General features: G+C 65.2%; 2 protein-coding genes across 2 annotated transcripts in view; both read right to left on the reverse strand.

Annotated features, from left to right (window-relative positions):
* Window positions 1-738: 738 nt before the first annotated feature.
* Window positions 739-7,995, reverse strand: PEAR1 (platelet endothelial aggregation receptor 1). The gene is given in 25 exon segments (XM_071727299.1): window positions 739-955; window positions 1,250-1,342; window positions 1,344-1,456; window positions 1,560-1,619; window positions 1,819-1,900; window positions 2,275-2,355; window positions 2,357-2,364; window positions 2,445-2,526; window positions 2,528-2,661; window positions 3,250-3,378; window positions 3,506-3,652; window positions 3,760-3,862; window positions 4,080-4,219; window positions 4,222-4,242; window positions 4,325-4,445; window positions 5,020-5,194; window positions 5,634-5,846; window positions 6,288-6,424; window positions 6,534-6,648; window positions 6,746-6,992; window positions 7,221-7,313; window positions 7,406-7,454; window positions 7,456-7,507; window positions 7,719-7,814; window positions 7,901-7,995. Coding segments are annotated over 25 exon segments (2,703 nt in total). The 5' UTR covers window positions 7,993-7,995; the 3' UTR covers window positions 739-835.
* A 4,344-nt stretch (window positions 7,996-12,339) lies between these two features.
* The window catches only part of LOC139787649 (insulin receptor-related protein-like), a 17,847-nt gene continuing 6,227 nt past the window's right edge, over window positions 12,340-23,959 (reverse strand). Inside the window, 14 exon segments of the mRNA XM_071726909.1 lie at window positions 12,340-12,778; window positions 12,867-13,025; window positions 13,472-13,795; window positions 15,458-15,769; window positions 15,865-15,995; window positions 16,119-16,268; window positions 17,032-17,156; window positions 17,362-17,413; window positions 18,024-18,353; window positions 18,817-18,943; window positions 19,057-19,205; window positions 19,348-19,502; window positions 20,421-20,495; window positions 21,733-21,940. Of these exon segments, the coding sequence (XP_071583010.1) occupies window positions 12,593-12,778; window positions 12,867-13,025; window positions 13,472-13,795; window positions 15,458-15,769; window positions 15,865-15,995; window positions 16,119-16,268; window positions 17,032-17,156; window positions 17,362-17,413; window positions 18,024-18,353; window positions 18,817-18,943; window positions 19,057-19,205; window positions 19,348-19,502; window positions 20,421-20,495; window positions 21,733-21,940 (2,483 nt within the window). The 3' untranslated portion in view covers window positions 12,340-12,592.

A 23,959-nucleotide genomic window follows, 5' to 3' on the forward strand; every position in this document is an offset into this window, starting at 1 on the left:
GAGCCCCAGTAGGGTCCCTGTATGGCTGAGGGAGGGGTCCCAGGGCTGTAGGGGGGTCCCGATGGGGTCCCGGGGCTCTCGGGAGGGGGGGGGTGGGTGGGTTAGGGGTGTCCCTTGTGCAGGGCTGGGGGGAGGCCCAGGGCTCTATGGGGGTCCCGGTGGGGTGAGGGGGTGTCCCAGGGACAAAGGACCCTACGGGGAGGGGGGGTGGTGGTCCTGTCGTCTGGAGGGGGTCCCAGGGGGGTCCGGGTCCGGTCGATGCCCCCCCCCCCCTCCTCCTCCTCCTCCTCTTGGGCCCTTGGCAACCGGCACGCGCGGGACGCGGGGCGAGGCCAGAGCCTCGAGGGGCGGGGCCTCAGCCAAGGGGCGGGACCAGAAGGCAGGGGGGTGTGGCCATAGCCAAGGGGCGGGGCCATCAGTCGTGGGGCGGGAGTTGCGGGAAGGGGCGGGGCCTGCAGGGAAGGGGCAGGGCCGCGTCGGCGATGGGCGGGGTCATGGGAAGGGGCGTGGTTTGAGGGGAAGGGGCGGGGCCTCATCCCGGGACGGGTTCCTGGGATTGGGACACTGGGAGCACTGGGCCGTAACTGACTGAGGCTACCACTGACCTGATACTGGGCTATTTCTTGCCCCAGTACTGGGCCTTTACTGGTCTCACCCGCCGCCCCCCACTCCCCGCTGCGTGTCCCCCCGGGACCCCACGTGTGTGTGTCCCCTCCGAGTCCGCAGCCACGCGAGACAGCCCCACTCACACTTTATTCACTGCCCGTCCCCCTGGGCTCGGGGACAGGGACAGCCCTAGGACACCCTCCACACCCCCCCGTCCCGGGGGTGCCTCTCAGCGGTCCCTGGGGGGGGATGGCGGGGGGTAGCGGGGGGGGGGCAGGTCGTAGTGACAGGGGATGTGGCTGTTCTTGGGGGAGTCGTAATGGCTGCGGGGGGCTGGGGGGGGTGACTCCTTCAGCCAGCCCGCGGGCCACTCTCTGTGGGGACAAGAAGAGGCTGAAAGGTGCCCTCCCCACACACACACACCTCCCCCCCCCCGCGGGAGCCACCCAGCCCCTGTCACCAGGGCCATGTTCCCCACCCCCCCAGGGACCCCCCCAACCCTCCTCCCCAGGGCTCTGTCCACCCCCCAGCAACCCCCTCACTGGTCCCCTGTCCCTCCGGTTCTGTCACCAACATCCACCTCCCCCAGAGACCACTCCCAAGCCCCCCCCAGACTCCCCAGAACACCCCCAGACCCCATCACCGGGGCCGTATCTGACCCCGTACCCTCCGGGGGGGTCTCCTCAGGGGTTCCAGTCTCGGCGTAGGACATTTCCCTCCGCACGGGGGATTTCACTCTCCATATAGCTGCCCTCGGGGGGAGCACGGGCCGGGGGCTCCTTGATGGTGGCGTAGGGATTCTCACTGGCCAGGGAGCTGGCGCTGGCCCCGAGCCCCACCGAGGGGGGGTCTAGGGGAGAAAGAGTTGGGGAAGAGTCTCCCCTGGGTAAGGGGGAACACCAGTTGTGTCCCAGGTCAGTCCTGGATGCAGCTGATCCTCCCCCCCCCCAAACCTTTCTCCTCGGGGCCCCCCCTGTCCCAGCCGTGGCTGTAGCTCCTCTCCAGGTGCTCTCCTGGAAGGGACACATCTGGGTCCCCCCCCTGCTCCATCCCCCCCCACCCCTTTCCATCCCTTCCCATCCCCTCTCCTCCCATCCCCCCACACCCCCTCCATCCCTTCCTGCTGCATCTGGAGCTGGGAGGGGACCCAAGTGCCCCCCCTCCCCCCCCCAAGATCTCCAGGAGCTGCCGACGCCCCCCAAGTCCCCTCACCCCTTGGTGACCCCAGGTGCCTCCAGTCGGGTGGCAGCGTCACAGGGCCGAGGGGGGCGAAGGGTCTCTGGCTGACAGTGACCTGGAGAGAGAAGAGGGACAGCTGGGACAGGAGGGTCACAGTATCATGCACAGGGGACACCACAACCCCACCATGCTGCCCTGCATCCCCCTGCCATGCCCCGTGTCACCCCTCCATGCCCCATGTGCCTTCTCCATGTCCCCCGACCCCCCTGCCATGCCGCGTTGTCACCCCTGCCATGTCCCACATCCCCCACCATGTCGTCTCTCCCCCCTCCATTCCCCGTGCCCCTCTGCCATGTCTCCCTCCATGCCCCGTGTCCCCCCCTCCATGTCCCCCATCCCCCGTATCACCTTTCCATGCCCCTATCCCCTCTGCCATGTCCCCTGTCCCCCCTCTATGCCCCCCCTCCCCATGTCCCCTGTCCCCATAACCTTGCCAGCCCCATCCCTCGGGGGGCACTGGGACAGCGTGTGGTAGCTAGGGTTGGAGTAGTAGTGTGGGTGGTGTCCGGGGTGGCACATCTGGGGACATCCGTCAGCCCGGGGACAGCCAGGACAGCAGTGCTGTGGCCGTGTCCCCCGCTGTCCCCCTCCTCACTCACCTGGCACCACGTAGTCGGAGGTGTCTGTCTGTCCGGCCATGTAAGCCACAGCCAGGTGCCTGCTTGCCTTCCCCTTCTGACGGGTGCCGGTACCACAGGGACGCGGCCACCATGGCCACCAAGAGGGCCACCAGGGCCACCAGGCTGAGCACCAGCCCCGGGGAGCTGTGGGTTGCCGGGGGTGCCGGGACGATGGTGTAGGGCTGCTCGGGGGTCGCTGGGGGTGGGGGGTGTGGGGGACAGGGACCCAATTAGCTCCATACTGGCTGCTATGGCTCCATACTGGTCATACTGGGCCCCTATATCTCCATACTGGGAGCTCCTGTAGCTCCTTACTGGGCATACTGGGCTGGGGAGAGGTGGAGGTCCACCAAATGGTCCCAGGTTGTTCACACCCCTTGCCCCCCTAGGCCCCCCTGGCTGGGTGGGGGTGCAGCCCCCCCGGGCAGTGAGAGGTCCCCTCAAGGAGGTGACACGGTGACACATCCCCTCCGTACTGGCACAGGCAGCCCCCCAGGACCACAATCTGAGGGGGGGGGGAGATGAGGTCAGACCCACTGCCCCCCCCACCCCACAACTCCCCAGACCTTTGGGAACCCCCAGACTCCCAGGGTCCTCCCCCACCCCCTCAGCCCTCCAGCACTCCCCAGCCCCCCAGGACCCCCTCAGCCCACCCCAAAGCCCCTCCCCACACCCCCCCCCCCGGGGCATCCCAGGATCCCTCAGACCCCCGGATCCCCCCTCCCCCTGCTACCCCAGGACTCTCCCCCCATCCCCTCAAGACCCCCACTCCCCACTCCCTCACGCTGGGTGCAGTGGGGTCCCCCCCATCCGGGGGGGCAGAGGCAGGAGCCGTTTTGGGGGTGACAGGCGGAGCCGTTGGCACAGGAGCAGCTCAGGGTGCAGCGGGGGCCGTAGCGGCCGGGGGGACAGGCTGAGGTGACACGAGTGTGTCCAGCCTCAGCCCAGGGTGGGGGGCAAAGGGGCTGAGGGAGAAGCAGGGTGTAATTCTTTTTTTTTTTTTTCGTTTGTTTTTAGGGGGGACACACACAGATACTCACGGCGCTGGCAGGTGGGACCCCGGTAGCCAGGGGGGCAGGTGCAGGACCCATCCCGGGGGGAGCAGGTGCCCCCGTTACGGCAGGAGCAGGACGAGTGACACCCCCGGCCCCAAAAGCCGGGGGGGCAGCTCTGCTTGCACCGCAGCCCTGCAAGAAGGAGGCAGGGGGTGGAGGCACGAAGGAGGAGGTGGGGGGGCACAGTGGGGACAATTCCCGCCCCCCCCCCCCCCAGTGTCACCTCCCTCTCCCCGTACCTGTCCATCCGGGCAGGCAGTGGCACTGCCCTGTCACCGCATCGCAGCCATCGGCGTGGGCACAGTCACAGCGCTGCCTGCAGCCCCCCCCGAACGTCCCGTTCTGCCGGGGAGGGGGGAACAACACAGGGACAGTGCCGGGGGTCAGTGATGATGGGGACAATACCAGAGGGGTCAGTATACAATGGGGATGGGGACAGTACGGGGGGGACAGTTCGGTGGGAGGGAGGTGTGGTGTCTGGGGACAGGTCAATGGGGGGGGGTGGGGGGTGTCAATGTCGCCCGGGAGGGCAGGGGAGGGGGTGTCCGGGAGGACTCACCGGGCAGGGCTGCAGGCAGCGGGGGCTCTGCCAGCCGGGGGGACAGCGGCAGATCCCACTCTGGGGGTCACAGGGGGCCCCCCCGGCGCAGTCACAGCTCTGGTTGCAGCCAGAACCCCAAGTGCCGGGTGGGCACGGGCGGAGCAGTTGGGGCCGTGCCAGCCTGGGGGGTGAGGGGGGGGACAGGAGGGTGGGCACAGGGACAGGACCCCCCTCCCGATTACCCCCCAGCAGTGTGCACCCACCTTCCTTGCAAAGGCAGGAGCCGTCAAGGGGGGAGCAGCCCAGGGCGTGCTGGCAGGAGCAGAGCCCTGAGCAGTTCACCCCAAAAGTGTCGGGGGGGCACAGGGAGGAGCAGTGTTCATCCTGGGGTGGGGGTGGGGGGGACAACACACAGACACAAAGGCTTCAGGACAGCCAGGACACCCCCACCCCCTCAGGGCTGGGCACCCTTCCTGGCATCCTGGTGCTGGAGGGAGAGGGAGTGACCCCAAAAATCCCCTCCTCCCAAGGGACTCCCAAGCTGTCTCGGAGGTTGCCCTGACTCCCCCCACGCTGCCCCCCTCCCCAGGACACCCACAACCCCCTCCACCCCTCCAAGGAATGCCCAGAGCCCTGAGCAAGCTCCAGACCCCCCAAGTTCCCCCCAGGACCACCCAGACCCCCAATTTCCGCCCCCCCCCAGGGTCACCCGGACCTTCACATTCCCCACATCATAACCCAAAATCCCAATTGCCCCCAAAGGGCCACTCAACCCCCCCCCCCTACACAGGACCACCCAGACCCCCAGTTCCCACCCTGGCCCACCCAGAGTGCTCTCTGAGGACACACCCCCCCCCCCAACCCCACCTCTCCCCACCCATGCGGATGCTCACACCTTCCCCACACCCCATTTCTCCATGTGCTGCCCCAAGCCCCCCAGCACCCCCGCACCCCACACCGTGTAGCCAGGGGGGCACTGGCAGTGTCCGGTTGTCCCATCACAGACTCCCCCGTGCAGGCAGAGGCAGGACTGAAGGCAGCCGACCCCGAAGGAGCCCGGGGGACAACTCTGGTTACAGAAGAGCCCTGCCCAGCCCGGGTGGCAGACACAGTCCCCAAGGAGGGGGTGACAGCTTGGGGGACAAAGACATGAGGGGAGGGGGCACCCGCTCAGCACCTCAGTGAGACCCATGTGGGGTACTGGGAGTGCTGGGAAGGGGCTTTGGGAAGCCTCCTGCTTTGGGGAGGAGGGTGCTTGGGAGGAGGTGCTGGGGGTTGTTGGGGGGGGAGGGAGATGGGGATGCTGTGGGTAGCCAGGGGGTGCTGGGGAGGAGGGAGTGCTGGGCGGGTGGGAGGGTGCTGGGGGAGATGAGGATGATGGGGGGATGGGAGTGCTGGGAGGGGGAGGGTGCTGGGGGGAGATGAGGGTGATGGGGGGAAACAAGGGTGCTGGGGGGTTTGGGGGGAGAAGCTGTAGGTGCTGGGGGGTTGGGCAAGGGTGCTGGGGTGGAGGTGATGATGCTGTGGGGTCTGGCGGGTGTTGGGGGTACCCAGGGTGGGCGGGGGTCCCACCTCTGGCTATGTTGAGGGTGGCAGAGGCAGCGGTTCTGGCAGCCCAGGCCGTAGAGGCCAGGCAGGCAGCGGGGGTCCTGGCAGCGGGGGCCCTGGAAGCCGGGGGGGCAGAGGCAGCCCCCATCCACGTGGAAGCACTGTCCCCCGTGGGCGCAGTCGCAGCTCTCCCGGCAGTCCTGCCCGAACCGCCCCACTGGGCACCGCTCCCGGCACCTGCAGGGGGGCACACGGCCCCACCAGAGGATGGGGAGGGGGCTTCCCAAAGCATTCCCTGCCCCCCTACCCCCCAGCTGAGGCCGAGCAGCTCAGCTGATGCCAGGCCTGGGGAGCTGGGCTGGATGGGGTGTCGCTCCTCCCCTTTCCCCTCCCCCGTGTGCCCCTTCCCCACGTACACCCCCTGCAACCCCTGTACCCCCTGTGTGCCCCCTCCCTCTGCACCCCCAGCCTCTTGTGCCCCTGTCCCCACGTGGCAGATGCTCCTGTCCCTCACACTCCTGTCCCCCCCGATCCCCTTGTCCCCTTGTCCCCAAGTCCCCCAAGCCCCTGTGCCCCCGTCCCCGTGCTCCCCCACCCCCTTGCACCCCAAAACCCTTGCCCCCATTGCCCCGTCACCTCCCACGCCAACCCACCCCGTGCCCTGTCCCCCCTCCTCACTGCTCTCCGGTGAAGCCGGGGGCACACTGGCACTGCCCCCCGCGGGGGTCACACTGTCCCCCGTTGTGACAGTGACACTCCCCCCGGCAGCCGGGGCCGAAGCGCCCGGGGGGGCAGGGCACGGAGCAGATCTCCCCCTGCCAAGGAGGCACATGATCAGCATGGGAAACTGAGGCAGGGAGGAAATGGGGAGGAGTCTGTGTGTGTCTGTGTATGTGAGGGGGGGGGGGGTCGCAGCCCACCTACCATCCAGCCGTGGGGACAGATGCAGGTGTTAGAGCCGGGGGGGTGGCAGATGCCCCCGTTCTGGCAGGGGCAGGGGGTGTCACAGGGTATCCCCTCGGGGCAGGACTCCTCGCAGCTGGGGGGTGGTGGTGAGGGGGATGAGCGGGATCACCACCCAGAGGGGGCTGTAATTTGGGGGGGGGAGAGTGGGGACACACCGAGCCCCTACTCACAGGGGTCCAGCCAGCCCGGGGGGGCAGAGACAGGCACCGGTGGAGGCATTGCAGGGGGCCTGGTGGTGGCAGGGACAGGACAGGCGACAGCCCTCCCCGTAGGTGCCGGGGGGACAGGGCTGGCGACACTGGGGGTCGGCGAAGCCGGGGGGGCAGGAGCAGGTCCCGCTCAGGGGGTCACAGGGGGCCCCGTGGTGACAATCGCAGCGGCGCTGGCAGCCCGGCCCCCAGGAACGCTCATCACACTCTGAGGAGTGACAACAGCACCGGTACCCTCCCGTGTCACCCCCTCATGCTCCCTCTGTCCCCGCAGCAGCCCTGTCCCCTCCAGCCCGGTTCGCAGTGACACTGCTCCCCCCCATGTCCCCCCCATGTCCCCTCCATGTCCCCCTCATGTCACACCCCGTGCCTCCCCAGATGTCATCCCTTATCCCGCAGATCCCCCCCCCACGCCGTGTCCCCGCTGTCCCCTCACCGCTGGAGCAGTCCTGTCCCCTCCAGCCCGGCTCGCAGTGACACCGCTCGGGTGCCACGCACCGCCCGTGGACACACTCGTGGCTGCAACGCGCTGCGGGGACACACGGGGGGGGCTGTGTCTGAGCCGGGATGGGTTCCCCGTGTGCCCTCCCCTCCCGTCCCGCCCCCCCCAGCCCCACTCACGGACACACGCCTCTCGGCTCTCGTAGTAGCCCTGGCAGCACTGGTACCTGCCGGCGGTGCTCGGTCCGGATGCTCTGCCTGTACTCGGTGTGGTACACCACCCTGCACACCCCCCCGCGCAGTCAGTGTGGCGACAACCCCCCGTCCCCCTCCAGCCCCCTATGGCCTTTGGGACACCCTGGAGGGGGACAGATACACACACACCCCACGACCTTGGGCTGGTCTTGGGGACCTCCTGTAATGACACACACACCCCCACACACCCCCCATGACCTCAGGGATCCCCTCAGTCCCCCCAATGGGGGGGTCCCACCTCTGGTGCAGGCAGGGCAGGGGAGGGGCTGGACAGGGTTCCCCGGAGGACACGATGTGGGGTTTGGTGAAGGACTCCTTGACTGTCGCCGGGAAGCTGCAGCGGGAGTTGACAAGAAGGTGACACCATGGCCCGGGGGGGTCCCACCGCCACCCCCCCCAGTGCCACCCCGTCACTCCTACCTCTCCCAGTAGCTGCAGACATTGGGGTCCCCAGGGCGGAGGGAGGCCAGTAGCCAGGCCTGCATGGCCAGTGCCACGACCCGCAGCACCATCCTGCCTGGGGACAGTGGTGGGGACATCACGGAGAGGGCCACTTCCACCCTCCCCCCCTCGCCTCGCCCCATTCCCACTCCCCACCCACCCTCAGGGCTGGATCCAGCATTCCTGAATCCATCCAAACATCCAACCCCGCTGCTCCCACAGGGGAAACTGAGGCATACCCCACGCAGCCTCATCCTAGGGCAGCATCTATGACTTTCTCCCAGCCCGGCAGTAGGGGGAGTGGGGGGGGGGGGGTACTCGGGGTGCCGAGGGGTGTGTGTCTGTGTGTGTTCACCCGGGATGGGGGGAGGCTTCGTGGCCGCATTTCAACCCATTTTGTACTTATTTCCTGGATCCGGCAGTTTCTTACTCAGCCCAGGGAGGATCGGGATCAGGGCCAGGCTGGGGGCCCCACTCCCGCCCGAGCCCCGCCCCGAGCCCCCCAAGCCGTGTTTTAGAGCCGACCCCCCCCCTCTCTGGGGGGCCGGAGTGGGGAAGGAAACAGAGGTTTCCTGGTCGGCACAGCTGGATTTAGGGAAGCTTCCTGGCTGCGGGACACGCCAGTGTCACCCCCGAGTGTTGCATCTCCCCCTCGTGATACGGTTTGGGGCCGGATAAGGGGACGGAGGGCGGGGAGAAAAATCCTTTAGGTGGAAAATTTCCCCCCTGTTTCCCTCTCTGGATCGAGGGGGTAAGAAGGCGGGACAGAATTAATTGCTCATCCCCTGGAGCCTCCGAGGGGGGCAGTGCCGGCATCCCCCCCGCCCCCCGAGCTGTCCCCATGGCTCCGCTGCCGGCCCCTGCTGGGGGACAATTTGGGGTGGGGGTCGGGAATGGGAGGTCTGGGGGTCTCAGCCAACACCAGGAACCGCTGGGAGGAAAAGGAGGAGGAGGAGAGCACCGCGGCAGTAGCAAGAGACCCCCCCCCCCCAAGAACCGACGTTTCCCCCCCCAAAATGCTCCCCAGCACTCCCCGGCGGGATGGGGAGTATGACCCAGCGGTGACAAGGAGATAAATGGGGGGGCGATAGGGGGGAGGGTTAAGGGGAAATGGGGGCCGGGGGGCCATGGTGCTGGACCCCTCCCCTGAGCCTCTTCCTCTGCCCCGAGATGTGTTTTCTCCCGGGGGGGCTGAATGAGAGGGGACGAGGATCAAGGTCAGCAATAGGGTCACCGCGGGATGTCCCCCCCGCTCCGCTGTCCCCCGCCACCACCCCAGACCCCGCCACATCTCCTCCCCGCTGCTGGGGACAGTCCCCTCGGTGCCCGGCATCCCCCAAGCCTGGCCTGAGTCCAAACCCCCAAAGCCACCCCCTGGGGATGTCCCGGAGAGGGGACGGGGACACTCACCTGGCCGGGGGCCGCAGGCAAAGCCCGGGGGGGCGATGGCCCCGGGGGGGACCCTGGCGCGGGGCTCGGCCGGGAGGGTGCGGGGCGGCCGTCGGAAGCGGAGGGAGGGCCCGGAGCCGTGCTCAGGAAGTTTGGACACGGAGACAACGACGGAAAAGGGAAAAAAAAGAATAATAATAATAATTATCAGGGCTTGGGCTTTTATTTTCTTTCTTTTTTTTTTTCTTTTTTCTTGTTGTGTTTTTTTTGGTTTTTTTTTTCCTTTGCTGGCCCCAAAACAGCGAGTTTTGGACCAACAACAGCGCCGGAGGCCGCTGGGTAGGAGGGGTCCGTGGGAACTCCCCCCTCGGCCAAATTCTGGCATTGGACCTTGTCCCTGTTTTCCCTCTGTAACCTTCTGCTCCCCCCCCTCTCCAGTGACCGGGAGGGGCTCTGCGTGGCAGGGCCGAAGGCAGGGGACTGCGCCCACCCCCCCGACGTGTTGGCAACCATGGAGCTCAGGGGGGGCTGGGGGGGTGTAAGTGGATGTGACCCCCCGGGAGAGGCTTCTCGGGGGGGGGAGTGGTGGTTTTGTCTTATCAGCAGCACCGGGGGGGGGTGTGTGGATGCCGGGGACATCATCCCGGCCCTACATCCCGGGATCCACCCCCCCTTATCCCGGGATCCTGCCCATCCATCCCAGAATCCCCAGCCACGTGTCACCCCCATCCCAGGACCCCCCCCCAGGCAACACCCCCCCCCTCCCCCCCGCCTACATTAGCCATCCTCACGCGCTGTCGAGGCGCCGTTAATTGCCTCCCCTCGTTACAGTAATAGCTCTGATCACTCACAATGATTTTCATGTCCCACCGTGGCTCAGCTGCCCCCCCGGCTCCCCTTCACCACCACCCCCACTCCGGGGCTCCATTAGAATTCAACCCACCCGCAGCCGGGGGTCCCGTCCCCCCCCCCCCCCCCCCGAAACGGTGCTTCCCGGAGCAGAGGTGGGGACAGGGGCCGCGGGGTAGGACGGGGGCGCCGGGACAAGCGGGGGACATCCGGACTAGGGATGTCCCACAAGGTCTGGGGTGGAAGTGAGCCCCCCTCCCCTCCTCCCTCTGATGCTCATAAATAAAGTGTCTCCGGGGGGGGCGGATATTGCTTGGGGACACTTCAGGGGCACTTCAGCTGCACCTCAGTGCTGAGGGGTTTTTGCAGCCCCCCTGAGACCCTTGAGGCCGGAGACCCCCAAGTGCACTTAGGGGGGGAGGGGCTCTGTGGAGTACATCAGTGCTCAGCCTCCCCCCCCCCACACTCCGAAACCCCCAGGGCTGTAGACCCCCCCCCCCCCAAGTGCACTTAGTGGGATCTGGTCAGTTCTCAGCTTCCCCAAAAAACCTCAGGGCTGGAAGCCCCCCAGGTGTGCTTAGGGGCAGGGGGGGCCAACCAGCGCTAAGCCCCCACCTCCGGAGCCCCCCTGGGCTGTGACGCCCCCGTCCCGATATACCCCAAGCCAACCACCTCATCCCTGGGGGGGGAAACACATCTCTGCAGGATGCGGCCATGGGCCACTGACTCATAGTGGTTGGCTATAAGAGGCAGGATGGGGGGGTGAGCCCCCCTGCCCCCAGACCCTCATTAACCCTCGTTAGCGGTGCCACAGGGGTGGGGGAGTCGTTAATTACCTCATTGCCAGAGTCCATTACGGCTCCCCCCGGAACAGGGGAAATGGAGAAGTTGAGAAAGGGGGATACACAGATATATGTGTATATATATATATTAAATCAATCTGGGCTGCACCCTTCAGGGAGGAGCCCTGGGGGACTGGGTGTGCGGCTTAACCCTTCTCTGACCACCTTCGGGGGTGGGGGAAACTGAGGCACGGGAATCTCCCCCATGGGGGAAACTGAGGCACAGCTGGGGCGGAGCCCAGCAGGGAAAAGTAGGGAGTGAGGAGGGCACAGGGTCCTTTTTTGGGGCATCTTTCTGCAGCAACCTGCAGCACAGGGCTGGAAAATCTCGAGGTTCTAATCTTGTTCCTTTGTCAAATTAAATAAGTGGAAAAAAAACCCCAACAACCAAACCAAAGCCATAAATCAGCAGTGATTAGCGAGACCCCGAGGAAGAAGGGGAAGGGGGGGATGAAGCTGCCCTCCAGGGGGGCTAAATCCTGCCCATATCCCAGGCTAGATCCTGGAGGGGTCTGGCATTAGGGGATGGATCCAGCCCCGCTGTGGGATTTAGGGGGCTGGGGGTGTCTCTGGGTTCCTCCATCCCTTTGAATCCCCCTGCTCCTCCCACCCTGCCTCAGTTTCCCCTTCCTGGCTTATCTGGGGTAACAAAAGGAGCCGGCAGGGCCCTGGCTGCAGTGCCTAATTAGCCAGATGTAATCAATTCAGCTCCATTAGGGGCAGATCCAGGGCTCGGCCATTACCCGGAGCCCGGGCAGGATGATGGAGTGAACGCTACAGGGCATGCGATAACACCCAGCTCCGAGGCAGGGGGGTGACTTTGTGGTGCTATGTCACATCCCACCCCCCTCTGGACCCCTCGGCAAAGGGACACAGATGGCCAGGCCAGGGTTTTCGGTGAGCAGCCCCAAGGTGGGGCCTGTGGCACAGCCCAAAATTCCCCCTCGGGGCTGGGGATGGGGACAGTGGCCCGGGATCCCGGGGACATCACCCCTGCATCCCGGGCACCCCTCATCCTGGGATCCCGGGGCCAGCACCCCCCCTCCTGCTCCTCTTTCCCAGACCCTCCCTGCTCTAAAATTCCCCCTTTCCACCCATTCCACTTTCCAAACTCTTCCCCTGGCACAGGGGACTCCAGCGGGGGCAGAGCCGGACACTTTATTATCACTGCGGAGCCGGTGATGTCCCCAGGGGTGGGGACCAGGGGACAGAGGAGCAGCCAAGCTACGGGTTGGTCCCCAACTCCCCCTGCACCCCTCCTGCCTCCCAAACTGGCAGGGACTGGGTCCTGAGGGAGGGGGCTCTTGGCTGTGTTCCCCCCCCACTCCTCAAAGCCGATCCCCGGCAGCCTCGGAAATGGAGCCACAAACCTGGGGGACATGGTCACAACCCCAGGGGGACACGGCCTCAGAGGTTCCCCCCCCCCCTTCCAAGGTGGGGGTGGGGTGGCATTTCTCACTATAAATAAGGCTTTAGCCCCCTCCCCCCACCAGGCCATCAGTCCAGGGGGCTGCGTTGAGTTGGGGGCAGAGGGTCTGGACCCCTCCCACAGGTGGCCTAGGGAGAGGAGGAGGGGAGGGGAAGGGGGGTGTCATCCCAGGATGTCCAGGTAGAGGGGGGAGCTCTTGAGGAGGGCCTGGAGGTGTTCGTGGATCTCCTGGATGGGCTGGCGCTGGTGGGGGTCGCGCTGCCAGCAGCTCCGCATGATGGAGTAAACCTCTGCGGGACAGGCGCGGGGCCGCTCCAGCTCCCGGCCCTGCGTGATGCACTCGATGGCCTGGGAAAAGTAAGGATGGGGCTGGAGAGACATCCCCCACCCCACCGGGAACCCCCCCTGGGGGTCTGTCGCCTCCCACCCCCCTCACCTCGGTGTTGGAGAGCTGGTACCAGGGCTGCTTCCCGTAGGTGAAGATCTCCCAGAGCACCACTCCGAAGCTCCAGATATCGCTCTCGGTGGTGAACTTACGGTAGAGGATGCTCTCGGGGGGCATCCAGCGGATGGGCAGCATGGTCCTACCCCCCACCTGCCCGCAATGGGGCAGTCAGTGGGGTGAGGACCTCCCCCGTTTGCCCTCAGCCCCAAATCCCCCCTCATTTTGCGCCCCGCGGAGTAGGGATGAGGAAGAAACTCTGCACTGAGGGTGGTGAGATCTGATAGAGAGGTGGGAGATGCCTCAGCCTCAAGAGCAAGAGGGGTGGAGGGACCTGCCCTGGGCTGAGATGTTCCCGTTCCCGGCAGTGAGGGGGTCTGGGTGATCTTCTGAAGGTCCTGAACCCTTCTGGGGCGCTATGGACGGGGCTCTGAGCAACCTGATCGTGTCCCTGATCCCAGCGGAGTGGCACACGGTGACTTTTAAAGGTCTCTTCCAACATGAACCTTTCCATGATGCCACACGGGTGGGAAGGGTGACAGCTAAGAGGAGCCTGGGTGATGGGGGGACCGGTGGGGACAGCCCAGCCGCCGGCTCACCCGGTAATAGTCGGTGCTGTAGATGTCCCGGGACATCCCAAAATCCCCGATCTTCACCAGGAGGTCGTGACCCACCAGGCAGTTGCGGGTGGCCAGGTCTCGGTGCACGAAGTGGAGGGAGGCGAGGTAAACCATGCCCGAGGCCACCTGGACGGCGATCTGCAGCATCTGGCTCAGCGCCAGCCCCTGCCCCTGCCCCTGCGCCAGCATCGCCGCGTCGCGTGGGACCTGCGTGGGGCGTGGGGGGGAACGGGCAGTGGGTGGGGGGCGTCCTCCGGGGAGCCCCACGGGACACGCGAGTGCGAGAAAAGGGGGTGCACACACCTATGTGCACCAGGGAAAGGGATTCACGGCCGTACACGCATGTCAGGGAAAGATGTGTGTGTGTGTGAGTGTGTGTGTGCGCGCGTGTGCGCAGCAGGGAAGGGGGTGTACACGTGTGCACTCGTGTTCGGGGAAGGCGTGCATGCGTGTGCACATGCATGAGGGAAAAGGGTGCACGTGTGTGCGCAGACACCATGGAAGAACACACACACGTGTGTGTGTGCCAGGGAAAGTCGTGCACATGTGTGTGCTCACGTTGTGGGGCTCACACGTGTCCACCCACATGGGACAGCCATGCAGAGGTGTCAGGGAGAGTGTGTGCACACGTGTGGGCCCCAAGGCAGGCGTGGCTGCATGTCAGAGGCCATGTGCTGAGGTGTGTTGGGGCTTGTGGAAGCTTGGCAGGGCATGTGGAAGCGTGTCAGGATGTGTGGAAGCGTGTCAGGATGTGTGGAAGCGTGTCAGGGTGTGTGGAAGCGTGTCAGGATGTGTGGAAGCGTGTCAGGGTGTGTGGAAGCGTGTCAGGGTGTGTGGAAGCGTGTCAGGTCATGTAGAAGCAGTAAACGACCCCAGTGGACACCTCCAGGGCCCAGTGATGCTGAGCAGTGCTGACAGCTGCGGGGGGGGGGACGGGGAAGGGGATGATGATGGGGACCGGGGGGGTGGGTTCTGCTCGGCAGAACCATTAATGCCAAATCCCATCACAATAAGGATAAAAGCCACGTCCCCACGCTCCCCGGGTGGCCAGGACAGCCCTGCCCCTGGCACCCACGCCTGTCTCACAGCAATACCTGGGGGGCTGTGGCGGCAGCTCTGCTCACTCCTGCTGATGGCTAAACCCCCCCCCCCCCCGCCCCCCCCCAGCATTTCAAGCCTCCCAGACACATAATCTAATCAATATTGCAAGGCGGCTGCATTAGCGGGAGCTGCTGCGGCGCTGGCAGAGCAGAGACTCATGGAAAGGTTTGGGGTGGGGGGACAGTCAAGATCATCCAGACCCAAACCTGGCATGCTCCAAGCCCCATCCAATCTCCAACATTCCCAGGGATGGGGCAGCCACAGCTTCTGGGGGTGACCTGGGGCTCAGCACCCTCACCCCAAAGAATTTCTCCCTCCCTCCCCAAGATCTCCTCTCCATCTCCCCTCTTGCAGCTGGAAACCCTTCCCCCTCATCCCATCCCTCCAGGCCCTTGTCCAAACCCATGGGGTATCTGCTAAATTAGATATTGGAAGAAACTTCTTCACCCAAAAGGTTCCCAAACACTGGCCCAGGCTGCCCAGGGCAGGGCTGGAGTCCCCATCATCCCTGGAGGGGTTTCAAAGCCCTGGGGATGTGGGGATGAGGGACATGGGGTGGGGGTGGTCTGAGCAGTGCTGGGGGAAGGGTTGGACTGGGTGATCTGAAAGGGCTTTTCCAACAAAAACCATTCCATGATTTGATGATTCTACCCCAAACGCAGCAACCTTCTGGTTGGATTTGATGATCTAAAAGGTCTTTTCTGACCCAAACCAATTTGTGATCCCTGGATCCCTTCAGGCACTGGAAGGTGCTCTGAGGTCTCCCCAGAACCTTCTCTTTTCCAGCCTGAACACCCCCAACTCTCTCCCCCTGGCTCCAGAGCTGCTCCAGCCCTTCCAGCAGCTCCAGGACCTCCTCCAACAGCTCCGTGTCCTTCTGCTGATGGGGACCCCCGAGCTGGACCCAGCTTTACGCTGGGGGGTGTCCCCAGAGGGGAGCAGAGAGGGAGATGAGGAGGTGGGGGGCTGGGCTGGACCTTTTTCTCCCCCCCCCTCAGCCCACCTGAGGAATCGGTTGAGGTCCCCATGTTTCATGTACTCAAAGACCATCAGGAGGGGCTCCCCCTCGGTGCAGACCCCGTAGAACTTGACGATGTGCTGGTGCTGCAGCACTGTCAGCAGCTCTGCCTCCCGCTGGAAATCCACGCGGGCACTTTCTGTCACTTCCTTCAACACCTGGGGGGAGGTTGGGGGGGGGTCACACTCTGTATAAGACACCCCAACCCCCCCCCAAATCCCATGGCATCGCTTCCCCGCACCCCCTTCCTCACCTTCACAGCCACCAACATCTTCTCCTGCTCGGGCAGGAGGTTGTAGCACTCAGCCAAAAACACCTTCCCAAAGGCTCCTTCACCCAACTCCCACTTGAGGACGATGTCCCGACGCTGGATGTGGTGCACACCTTGGGGGGGGACACACACACACCTCAAATCAGTGCCCCCCCAAACCGAGGATGACATGGAGAGATGCTGAAAGGCCATGGTTCCCATGGCCACCCCTGTTCCTCCCCCTCCCCACCACTTACAGGTGTCACAGAAGTACTGGGGGTTCTCGATGAAGTTGCTCTTCAGCCCCCCCAGCTTGCCCTCGGCCAAGGAGGAGGGGGGGCTGCTGCCCAGGGTCATGAAGTGCAGGGACATGGCCAGGTCATCCTCCTGGGCCAGCACCGCCGAGCCTTATGGGGACAAGGCCAAGGCCATCGGGGGGGTCCCGTGCCCCCCCCTCCCAGTGCAGGCAGTGCCAGGCTCTGCCGAGCATCGCCCCGCAGTCCCTGGGGGCCTGGCTGCCTGATCAAACCCATTTAGAGGCTGAATCCATTCCAGGAGTGAATTAGCAGCTGCTGCCTCTGCTGCTGGAGGGGGGGGGGGGGGGGAAGCACCCCACACCCCTCCCCAGACACTGTCCCTGTCCACGGTCCCCACCCATCACCATCCTCCATGGTGCCCCTCAATGGTTCCCATCCATCACCTCCCTCCACTTCCACCCTTCATGGTCCCCCCTCTATTCTCTGCATCCATTGTCCCCACCCATGGTCCCCACGGTCCCCATGGTCCCCTCCATGGTCCCCCTCCCCCCTCCATGGTCCCCCACCCATGGCCCCATTCCCACAGGGGCCTCCCCTCCAGCCACATCCCAGCCCAGTGCCCAGCACAGATTCAGCTGCCCCACAGCTGTGGAACTGGGGTGTCCCCTGCAGAAACTGGGGTGTCCTGGCAGGAACTGGGGTGCCCCCTGAAGGAACTGGGGTGTCCCTCTGCAGGAATTGGAGTGTCCCCTGCAGGAACTGGGGTGTCCTCTGCAGGAACTGGGGTGTGCTGGCAGGAACTAGGGTGTCCCCTGCAGGAGCTGGTGTGTCCCCTGCAGGAACCGGGGTGTCCCCTACAGGAACCGGGGTGTCGGGGCTGTCACACTGCACCCCCCACTCCCTCCCTACTCACGGTTGATGCTGAACTTGGAGTGGTGCCCACACTTGTTGAGCACGATGAGCATGAGGGAGAGGAAGAGGCAGGCGAACACAGCCAGAGCCACGGCCACTGAGATCTGGGGACAGCAGGGACACGGGCTTCAGGCAACACCAGGACCCTTCTCCCAGCCCTTGGGAGGCAGCCACAAATCCCCGGAGCTGCCGCAGGGGAAATTGAGGCAGTGTCATCGCACATCCCCCCAGCCCGCTCGGCTCAGTTTGGCTTTTCCCAGAGGATTTGTGTCCCCCCCTTCCCACGGGTGTCCTGGTCCCCTGGGTCCCTGTCTGTACCCTCACCCCAAACGTGTGCTCCTCCGTCGTCTCCACTGGCCCCTCCAGGGAGTGGTTACTGGGGCCTGGGGTGGGCAGAGGGGGGGGTGAGTGAGGGGTGGGGGGTCCCAGCTGCTGAGAGGGGTCCCAGCAAGCAGGGTCAGCCTTGGGGTGGGGGAGATGCAGGGACTGGGGAGGGCTGAGGCAGGGAGAGAGGGGGGGGGGGGATGTCCTTAGGGTGGTCCTGGCAAGCTGGGGGGGTTACCCCAGGATCAGCTCTGGAGGGTGCATAATTTGGAGGACTGGGGCAAAGAGAGGGGTTGGGGGGGGGGTGGGAGTGCCAGCCCCTGGGAGCTCCCAGCAAGCAGGATCTGCCCTGGGGTTGGGAGGAAGGACAGTTTGGGGAGGGGGGATTGGGGTGGGGGGACTGTGCCCCATCACTCACCCAGCGGAGACAGAGACACTGCCAGAGCCCACGGGAGAGAGAAGGGAAAGATCCTGTTATTCCCTAGGGAAACCCACCCCCTCCTCCCCCTCCTCTCTCCTCCCATCCCTGGGGAAACTGAGGCATGGCAAAAAAAAAAAAAAAAAAAAAAAAAAAAAGGCTCGAAGCCATTTCTCCCAGGAGAAAGAGAGGCAGGGAGGGGTAAATCTCCCTCTTCCTGGAATTTTCCATCCCTTTCCCCAGGAATTTACCGGGAACGGGCTCCTCGGGGCTGAAGCTGAAGGGGTTGTCCATGAAGCGTCCCTGGACACTGCGGGCAGCCGAGCCCAAGGGGTTGTGGACCAGGAGGGTGTAGTTGCCATTGTTGACGTGGGTGGGACGGTTGAGTTGGAGGCAGCCGTGGAGCACGGTGGAGTTGGGCTCCAGTTCCACCACCCGGGTGTGGATGTAGGGACCCTCAGGTAGAGCTGAGCCATTGAAGAGCCAGCGCACGCTGGGGAGGGGGTTGGCATCCACCGAGAAGGGGATGCACCAGAAGTGCTGGGGGATGGCTTCCTGCAGGAGCAGGATGATGGGGGGGACTGGGGGAGACACAGATGGGTGGGTGCCTCAGCTGGACATCCAGCCCCCCCATCCCTTATACTAATTCATCATCTCCAGCCCCAGCCATGGTCCTCACCCAATGCTGGAGTCATTGTACAATCATCAAATCATCAAAAATGGGTTGGAGGGACCTTAAAGCTCCCCCAGTGCCACCCCTGCCATGGGCAGGGACCCCTCCCACAGCCCAGGGGGCTCCAAGCCCCATCCAACCTCCAACATTCCCAGAGATGGGGCAGCCACAGATTCTGGGGGTGATCTGGGGCTCAGCACCCTCACCCCAAAGAATTTCTCCCTCCCTCCCCAAGATCTCCTCTCCATCTCCCCTCTTGCAGCTGGAAACCCTTCCCCCTCATCCCATCCCTCCAGGCCCTTGTCCCAGGTCCCTCCCCAGCTTTCCTGGAGCCCTCCCCAGGTCCCGGTGTCCCCCCCCAGGGTGCTCACAGGTGACATTCAGGCTCACGCTGTCCTCTGCCAGCCCCACAGCATTCTCAGCCCTGCAGGTGAGGTCCTTGTGGTTGAGTCTGGAGGAGATGTTGCTGAGCTCCAGGACGATTTCCCAGGATGAGATCTGTTGGGAGCAGCAGGGATGGGGTCACCAACCCCCCTCTCCTTCCAGAGTCTCCTCCAGCTCCAACAGAGGATGCTGCAGCGGGGACAGTGATGCCAGGAGGAGGCTCTTGCCTTGGTGACAATGGGCAGCTCAGGTCCCCCCTCCGGGACCACCCACTCCCCCGTGGCTGGTGGCTCGGCAGTGATGTGACAAGTGAGGTTGATGCTGTCCCCTTGGCGCAGGACCACCTCGGGGGGGTCGATGTGGACCCTCGGGGGTTCTGCCAGGGACAAAGGTGTAAGCAGAGCCGTGTGTCCCCTCCATGTCCCCACCCTGTCCCCAGCCCAGGGGCTCAGGACAAGGGGGGGACAAACCCAGCACCCAAACTTAGGGGGTGGGGTGGGGGTGTCCCTGCCACCTACCGCAGGGGTGGAGGGGATGGTTGCCCAGTGGGACCAGTACTGGTCCATCCCAGCAGCGCAGAGACTGGTTGCCCAGCCCAGCCCGGCTCCCGTTGTGCCAGAGCTGGAGCCAGCGTAGCCCACAGGAGCAATTCAGGGGGTTCCCCACCAGGACCCTAGGTCAGGGGGGGACACAAGGGGGTCCTGTGTCACCTGTGGTGACACCAGGTCCCAGGCTGCAGGTGGCATCCCCAACCCTGTTGATCCTGCACCCCCAAAGGCCATTTGTGTCACCCCTGTCCCTGCCACTGCCTCCCCAGCCCCATCCATGCCCCGGGGTGGGTGGGTGGGTGGATGTCCCCCCCCCTCATCCCTTTCCCCAGGACTCACAGCTCCACCAGGGGCAGGTGTTGGAAGGTTTTCCAGGAGAGACTTTGGAGGGCATTGAAGGAAAGATTCCTGCCAGGACAGGACAGATCCTATCAGCCACCTCCCCTCCCACCCCCCCCAGCATTGCAGACCCCATCCCACCTCCCCCCCACCCCACCCCAGGGCAACACTGGTGCCACCAGGAGAGCACCAAGAGAGCCCCCACTGTCGCATGGTGACCAAGCAAAACCACGGTGCCACCAGCCACCGGGACCCTCCCTACAAGGGGAGAGCCCCCCACCCCCCACAGCAGGGTCCTTTGTGTGTGTGTGTGTGTCCCCGGCTCGACGTTTTCTCACTGGGACACAGAGACCCCCCCAGCCTGGCTGCTGTGACCCCATCAACCAGGGATCACAAACCCTGTGCCCACAGGGATCAGCGAGGGGAGGAGAGCCCCAAAACTGGGGGGGGGGGAGAATACTGGGGGGCTTGGGAGGGGGGGAATTACTCACACATGGCTGAGTCTGGGGGTGTCCAGGAAGGCATCGGCAGAGATGTGCTGCAGTCCTGACCTGGAGATGGTGCTGGGGAGGGGGATGGGTGTTGAGGGCTCAGCACCCAAATCCCCACCCTCTGTGTCCCCCTTTGCCTCCCCACAGTGGGATTAAGCTCTGGGGACCCCCAGCCCCATCCCGTTTTTCCCTCCTCCCCCCCCGGGTGCTCACAGGCTCCTGAGGTCCCGCAGCATCCTGGAGTCGGCCCGGGTCAAGGTCGTCAGCATCTGCTGGTTCTCGATGATGCTGGAGGGTAAAATAGGGGGGGGCGTGGGGGAAGGGGTTCAGGGACACCCCACCCCCCAAGTGTGGGGAGAGGGGAGTGAAAGGCCAGGTCTCTCCCCCCCTCCAGGCTTTGGGAACAGGGATGGAGCAGAGCTGCCCCGCCGTGCCTCAGTTTCCCCTGGGATGAGCCGGATGGGGAGGGGGAAGTGGTGGGGCAGGGGTGGCAGCTGAGCCCCCCCCGGTGATGTGGGGCCAGGGCTGAGCAACCCCTCGGAGCCCACGGTCCCACCCAAAGAGTGAATTTGCCAGATCTCAGCCCCAGTCCCCCAGGGGTCCCCACCCCACGGTGGTCGGTGATGGGATGGGGGGGGGGGCACTGCCTCAGGGTGTCCCCCCTCTGCCCCTTTCCCAAGGAAAGAAAAACCTCTTTTGGGAGTGGGATGGGGGATTCTGCCCTGCCCCACCCCAGGGGCTGCTCCTGCAACTCCCAAATTGCTGGGGCTCAAACCCACACCGAGGGGGTTTCATTTCCACTGATCCCTGGGGTGGGGTCCCGACCACCAACCCCACGGATGAGGTTGTGGGGATGGGAGGAGCAGGGCAGGGGGTCATCCGGGGGGGTCTCTGGGGGGACCCACCCCACCCTCCAGCCAGCAAACAAAGGGCTGCTGGCATCTCCTGGCCAGGGGAGGAGGGAAACTGAGGCACGGAGACATCTTCAAGACCCCCAAAATCAGCAAATTTGGGGAGCCCACCCCCTAGCATCCCACCCTGCAGGCCCCAGGAATGGGTGACAGGCCCACCACGGGGTGGGTGACACGAGGGGTTGGGTTCCTCCCTGCACCAGGGCACAGTTGCTCCATGCCCAGAGACCCCCCTGTGCCCACCTCCCCAAGTTGCCTCACCCCCAGCCCCATCACCCCCAGCCCCACAGCCTTGTCCCCGAGCTCCATCACTCTGTCACCCCCAGCCCCATCAGCCCCAGCCCCTCTGCTCCATCCCCCTGCCCGACCACGGCTTCATCAACCCCTTCTCCCTCCCCCTGTCCCCCAGCCCCATCGCCCCAGCCCCACTGCCGCACCCCACAACACCCCCCCTACCCTCATCCCCATCACCCCCCAACCTCATCACCCCCCGACCCTGCTGCCCAGTCCTGCGTCCCCATCACCCCCAAACCCATCACCGTCTCCCCCAGCCCCATCGCCCCCGCAGCCCCCCTGCCCCGTCCCTCATCCCCCCCCTCCCCAGCCCCACTCACAGGTGGGTGAAGCCCCCGGAGGGCAGCAGCCGACCCAGACTGCTGAGGGTCCCGGGCTCCCGGCAGTGCAGGTCCCCGGGCCGGGGGCAGCGGCAGGGGGGCGGGCAGGGACCCCAAAGCCCGGGGACGGGCAGGGGCAGGAGCAGCGCGGTCAGGCAGAGCCAAACGGGGGGCGGCATGGCGGGGGGGGGGACGGGAGGGGGACACCCTGTGCCGGTGACAGACCCGAATCGGGACCCGGGGGTTGGGTCCCGGTGCCGGGAGGGGGATGGGGGGGGTAGGGGGGTATGGGGGGGTATGAGGAGGGTGGGGGGTACACCCGGTGCCGCCACTCCCTCTCACTTTACCGACCGCCCGAGCACACGGGGCCGTGCGGAGCTTAAAAGCAGCGGAGGCTCCATCCTCCCGGGAGGGGCCGGCGGCTCCCCCCGCCCCGGCACCGCCCCCGCAGACCCCTCCGCCCCCGGTCCGCGGGTGGGGATGGAGGAGCAGCACCGGGACACCCCCCAGCCCACCCCGAACTGCCCTTGCCCGTGACTCACCGGGATTCGGGAGCCGGGAAGCCCCCCCGAGGAAGGGGCAAAACGGCTGCAGCTCTGCCCGGAGGATCCCGCCCCACCGAGGGGGGGTCCCGCCGCACCCTGTCTGCACCCCCAGCCCCAAACCATCCCCCTCGCCCCCCCAAAATCAGCGTTCCGACACTCCCAGCCCGAAGGTGCCTGCACGGAGGGGACAGGGGACATCACGCGGGCATCGCCCGGCTCAGGGGGTCACCAAGAGCCCCCCCCCCATCCTGTCACCGGCACCCCTCCCTCCAGCGGAGCACGGCGGAGCTGCCCTTACCCCAGCGCCCCGTTGGGTGCAGGGAAGCCGGGGATGGGGACATTTGGTGTGACCGTGTCCCCCGATGCCACCCCCGGCCCAGAGCCTTCTCCCCGGGGGGCTAGAGTACGGTGAGTCCCTGTCCCCACTCCCACCCCCCAGCTGCTGCCTGTCCCCGAGCGTGTCCCAAAGGAAGGGAGGCCATAAATTCTCCCCTGGGGTGACCCTGCTGTCCCCCATCCTTCCCCCCCCACCACCAGCCGGTGGCTGCCACCCGTCACATCCTCCCAAAATCTAAATTAATTCAAATTTCCACCACTTTGACGTTTTTTTTTCCAGAACCACCTACAGGTTTGGGAACCACAGGGCAAAGCCACAGAAAATGCTGATGGGGGGGAGGGCGAGTGGACACCCCATGTGCCACCCCCTCCCTGACCCCCCAAAAAAACAGGCACAGCCATAGTACAGCTTCGTTGCCCTTTATCTCCCCTCATCCCCAGATGAAAAAGAGCCAAGCCCCTTCCAGCACAGCCCGGATACTGGTCCCAGTGCTGGGGACTTGGGGGGATGTGGGGGTGGCCTCAGGTGTCTCCTGCTGCAGGGCTGCCCCGTGCCTCAGTTTCCCCACCTGTAAAACGGGACTGGTTACTGACTTGGCTGCCAGGCGGGAGGTTGGTGGGAAGACCCCAAGCCCCAAACCCCACTCCCCACCCCCAGAACCCCTTTTATTGCCCCACTCCCCCTAAGAAAATAATAAAAGACAATAGAGGTGGTCTCCTCCCACCCCGAAGTCCCCCCCCCAATTTAGGGCAGCCCAATTTATACCCAGGGGAAATGCAAACCCTGCTCTGCCTGCTCCCCCTCCCCCCCCTCAAGACCCCTATTCCCACCACTCCCCTGAAAATAATTAAAAGATGATCAGGGTGGTCTCCCAATCAGCATCTCCCCCCCCCCCACCCTGACTTGGGGTACCCCAATTTATTCCCAGGGGAAATGCAACCCCCCTGCCCCCCCTCCCAAGGCACAGGCCCTTGGCAGCAATAAATAACTTTGGGAGGGTGACAGCAATTTGAGGGGGGGGCAGCCAGAGGAGGGTAGGGGGGTGTAGGGGTGCTGAGTCCAAGGCCCCCCCTGGGGGTGGTCAGAGCCCCCCAGTCCCATTGGGGAGCTGTCTGGGGCTGCGGGTGGGCAGAGGGGAGGCGGGGGGCTCCTCATCCAGGGGGGTCAGGTCAGCCTCGGTGGGTTCCCCGGAGCCCCGGGGACGGTTCTGGGAGCTGTAGAAGAAGGAGAGGGCACGGAAGGTGGGGGCCATGTGGTCCTTGATGCTCTCCAGGAGTTGGATGAAGGAAGGACGCTGGCGGGGGTTCTGCTGCCAGCACCAGCACATCAGCTCGTGGCTGTGGGA

Source organism: Heliangelus exortis, chromosome 27, assembly GCF_036169615.1.
Source record: "Heliangelus exortis chromosome 27, bHelExo1.hap1, whole genome shotgun sequence".
NCBI classification, from domain to species: Eukaryota; Metazoa; Chordata; class Aves; order Apodiformes; family Trochilidae; genus Heliangelus; species Heliangelus exortis.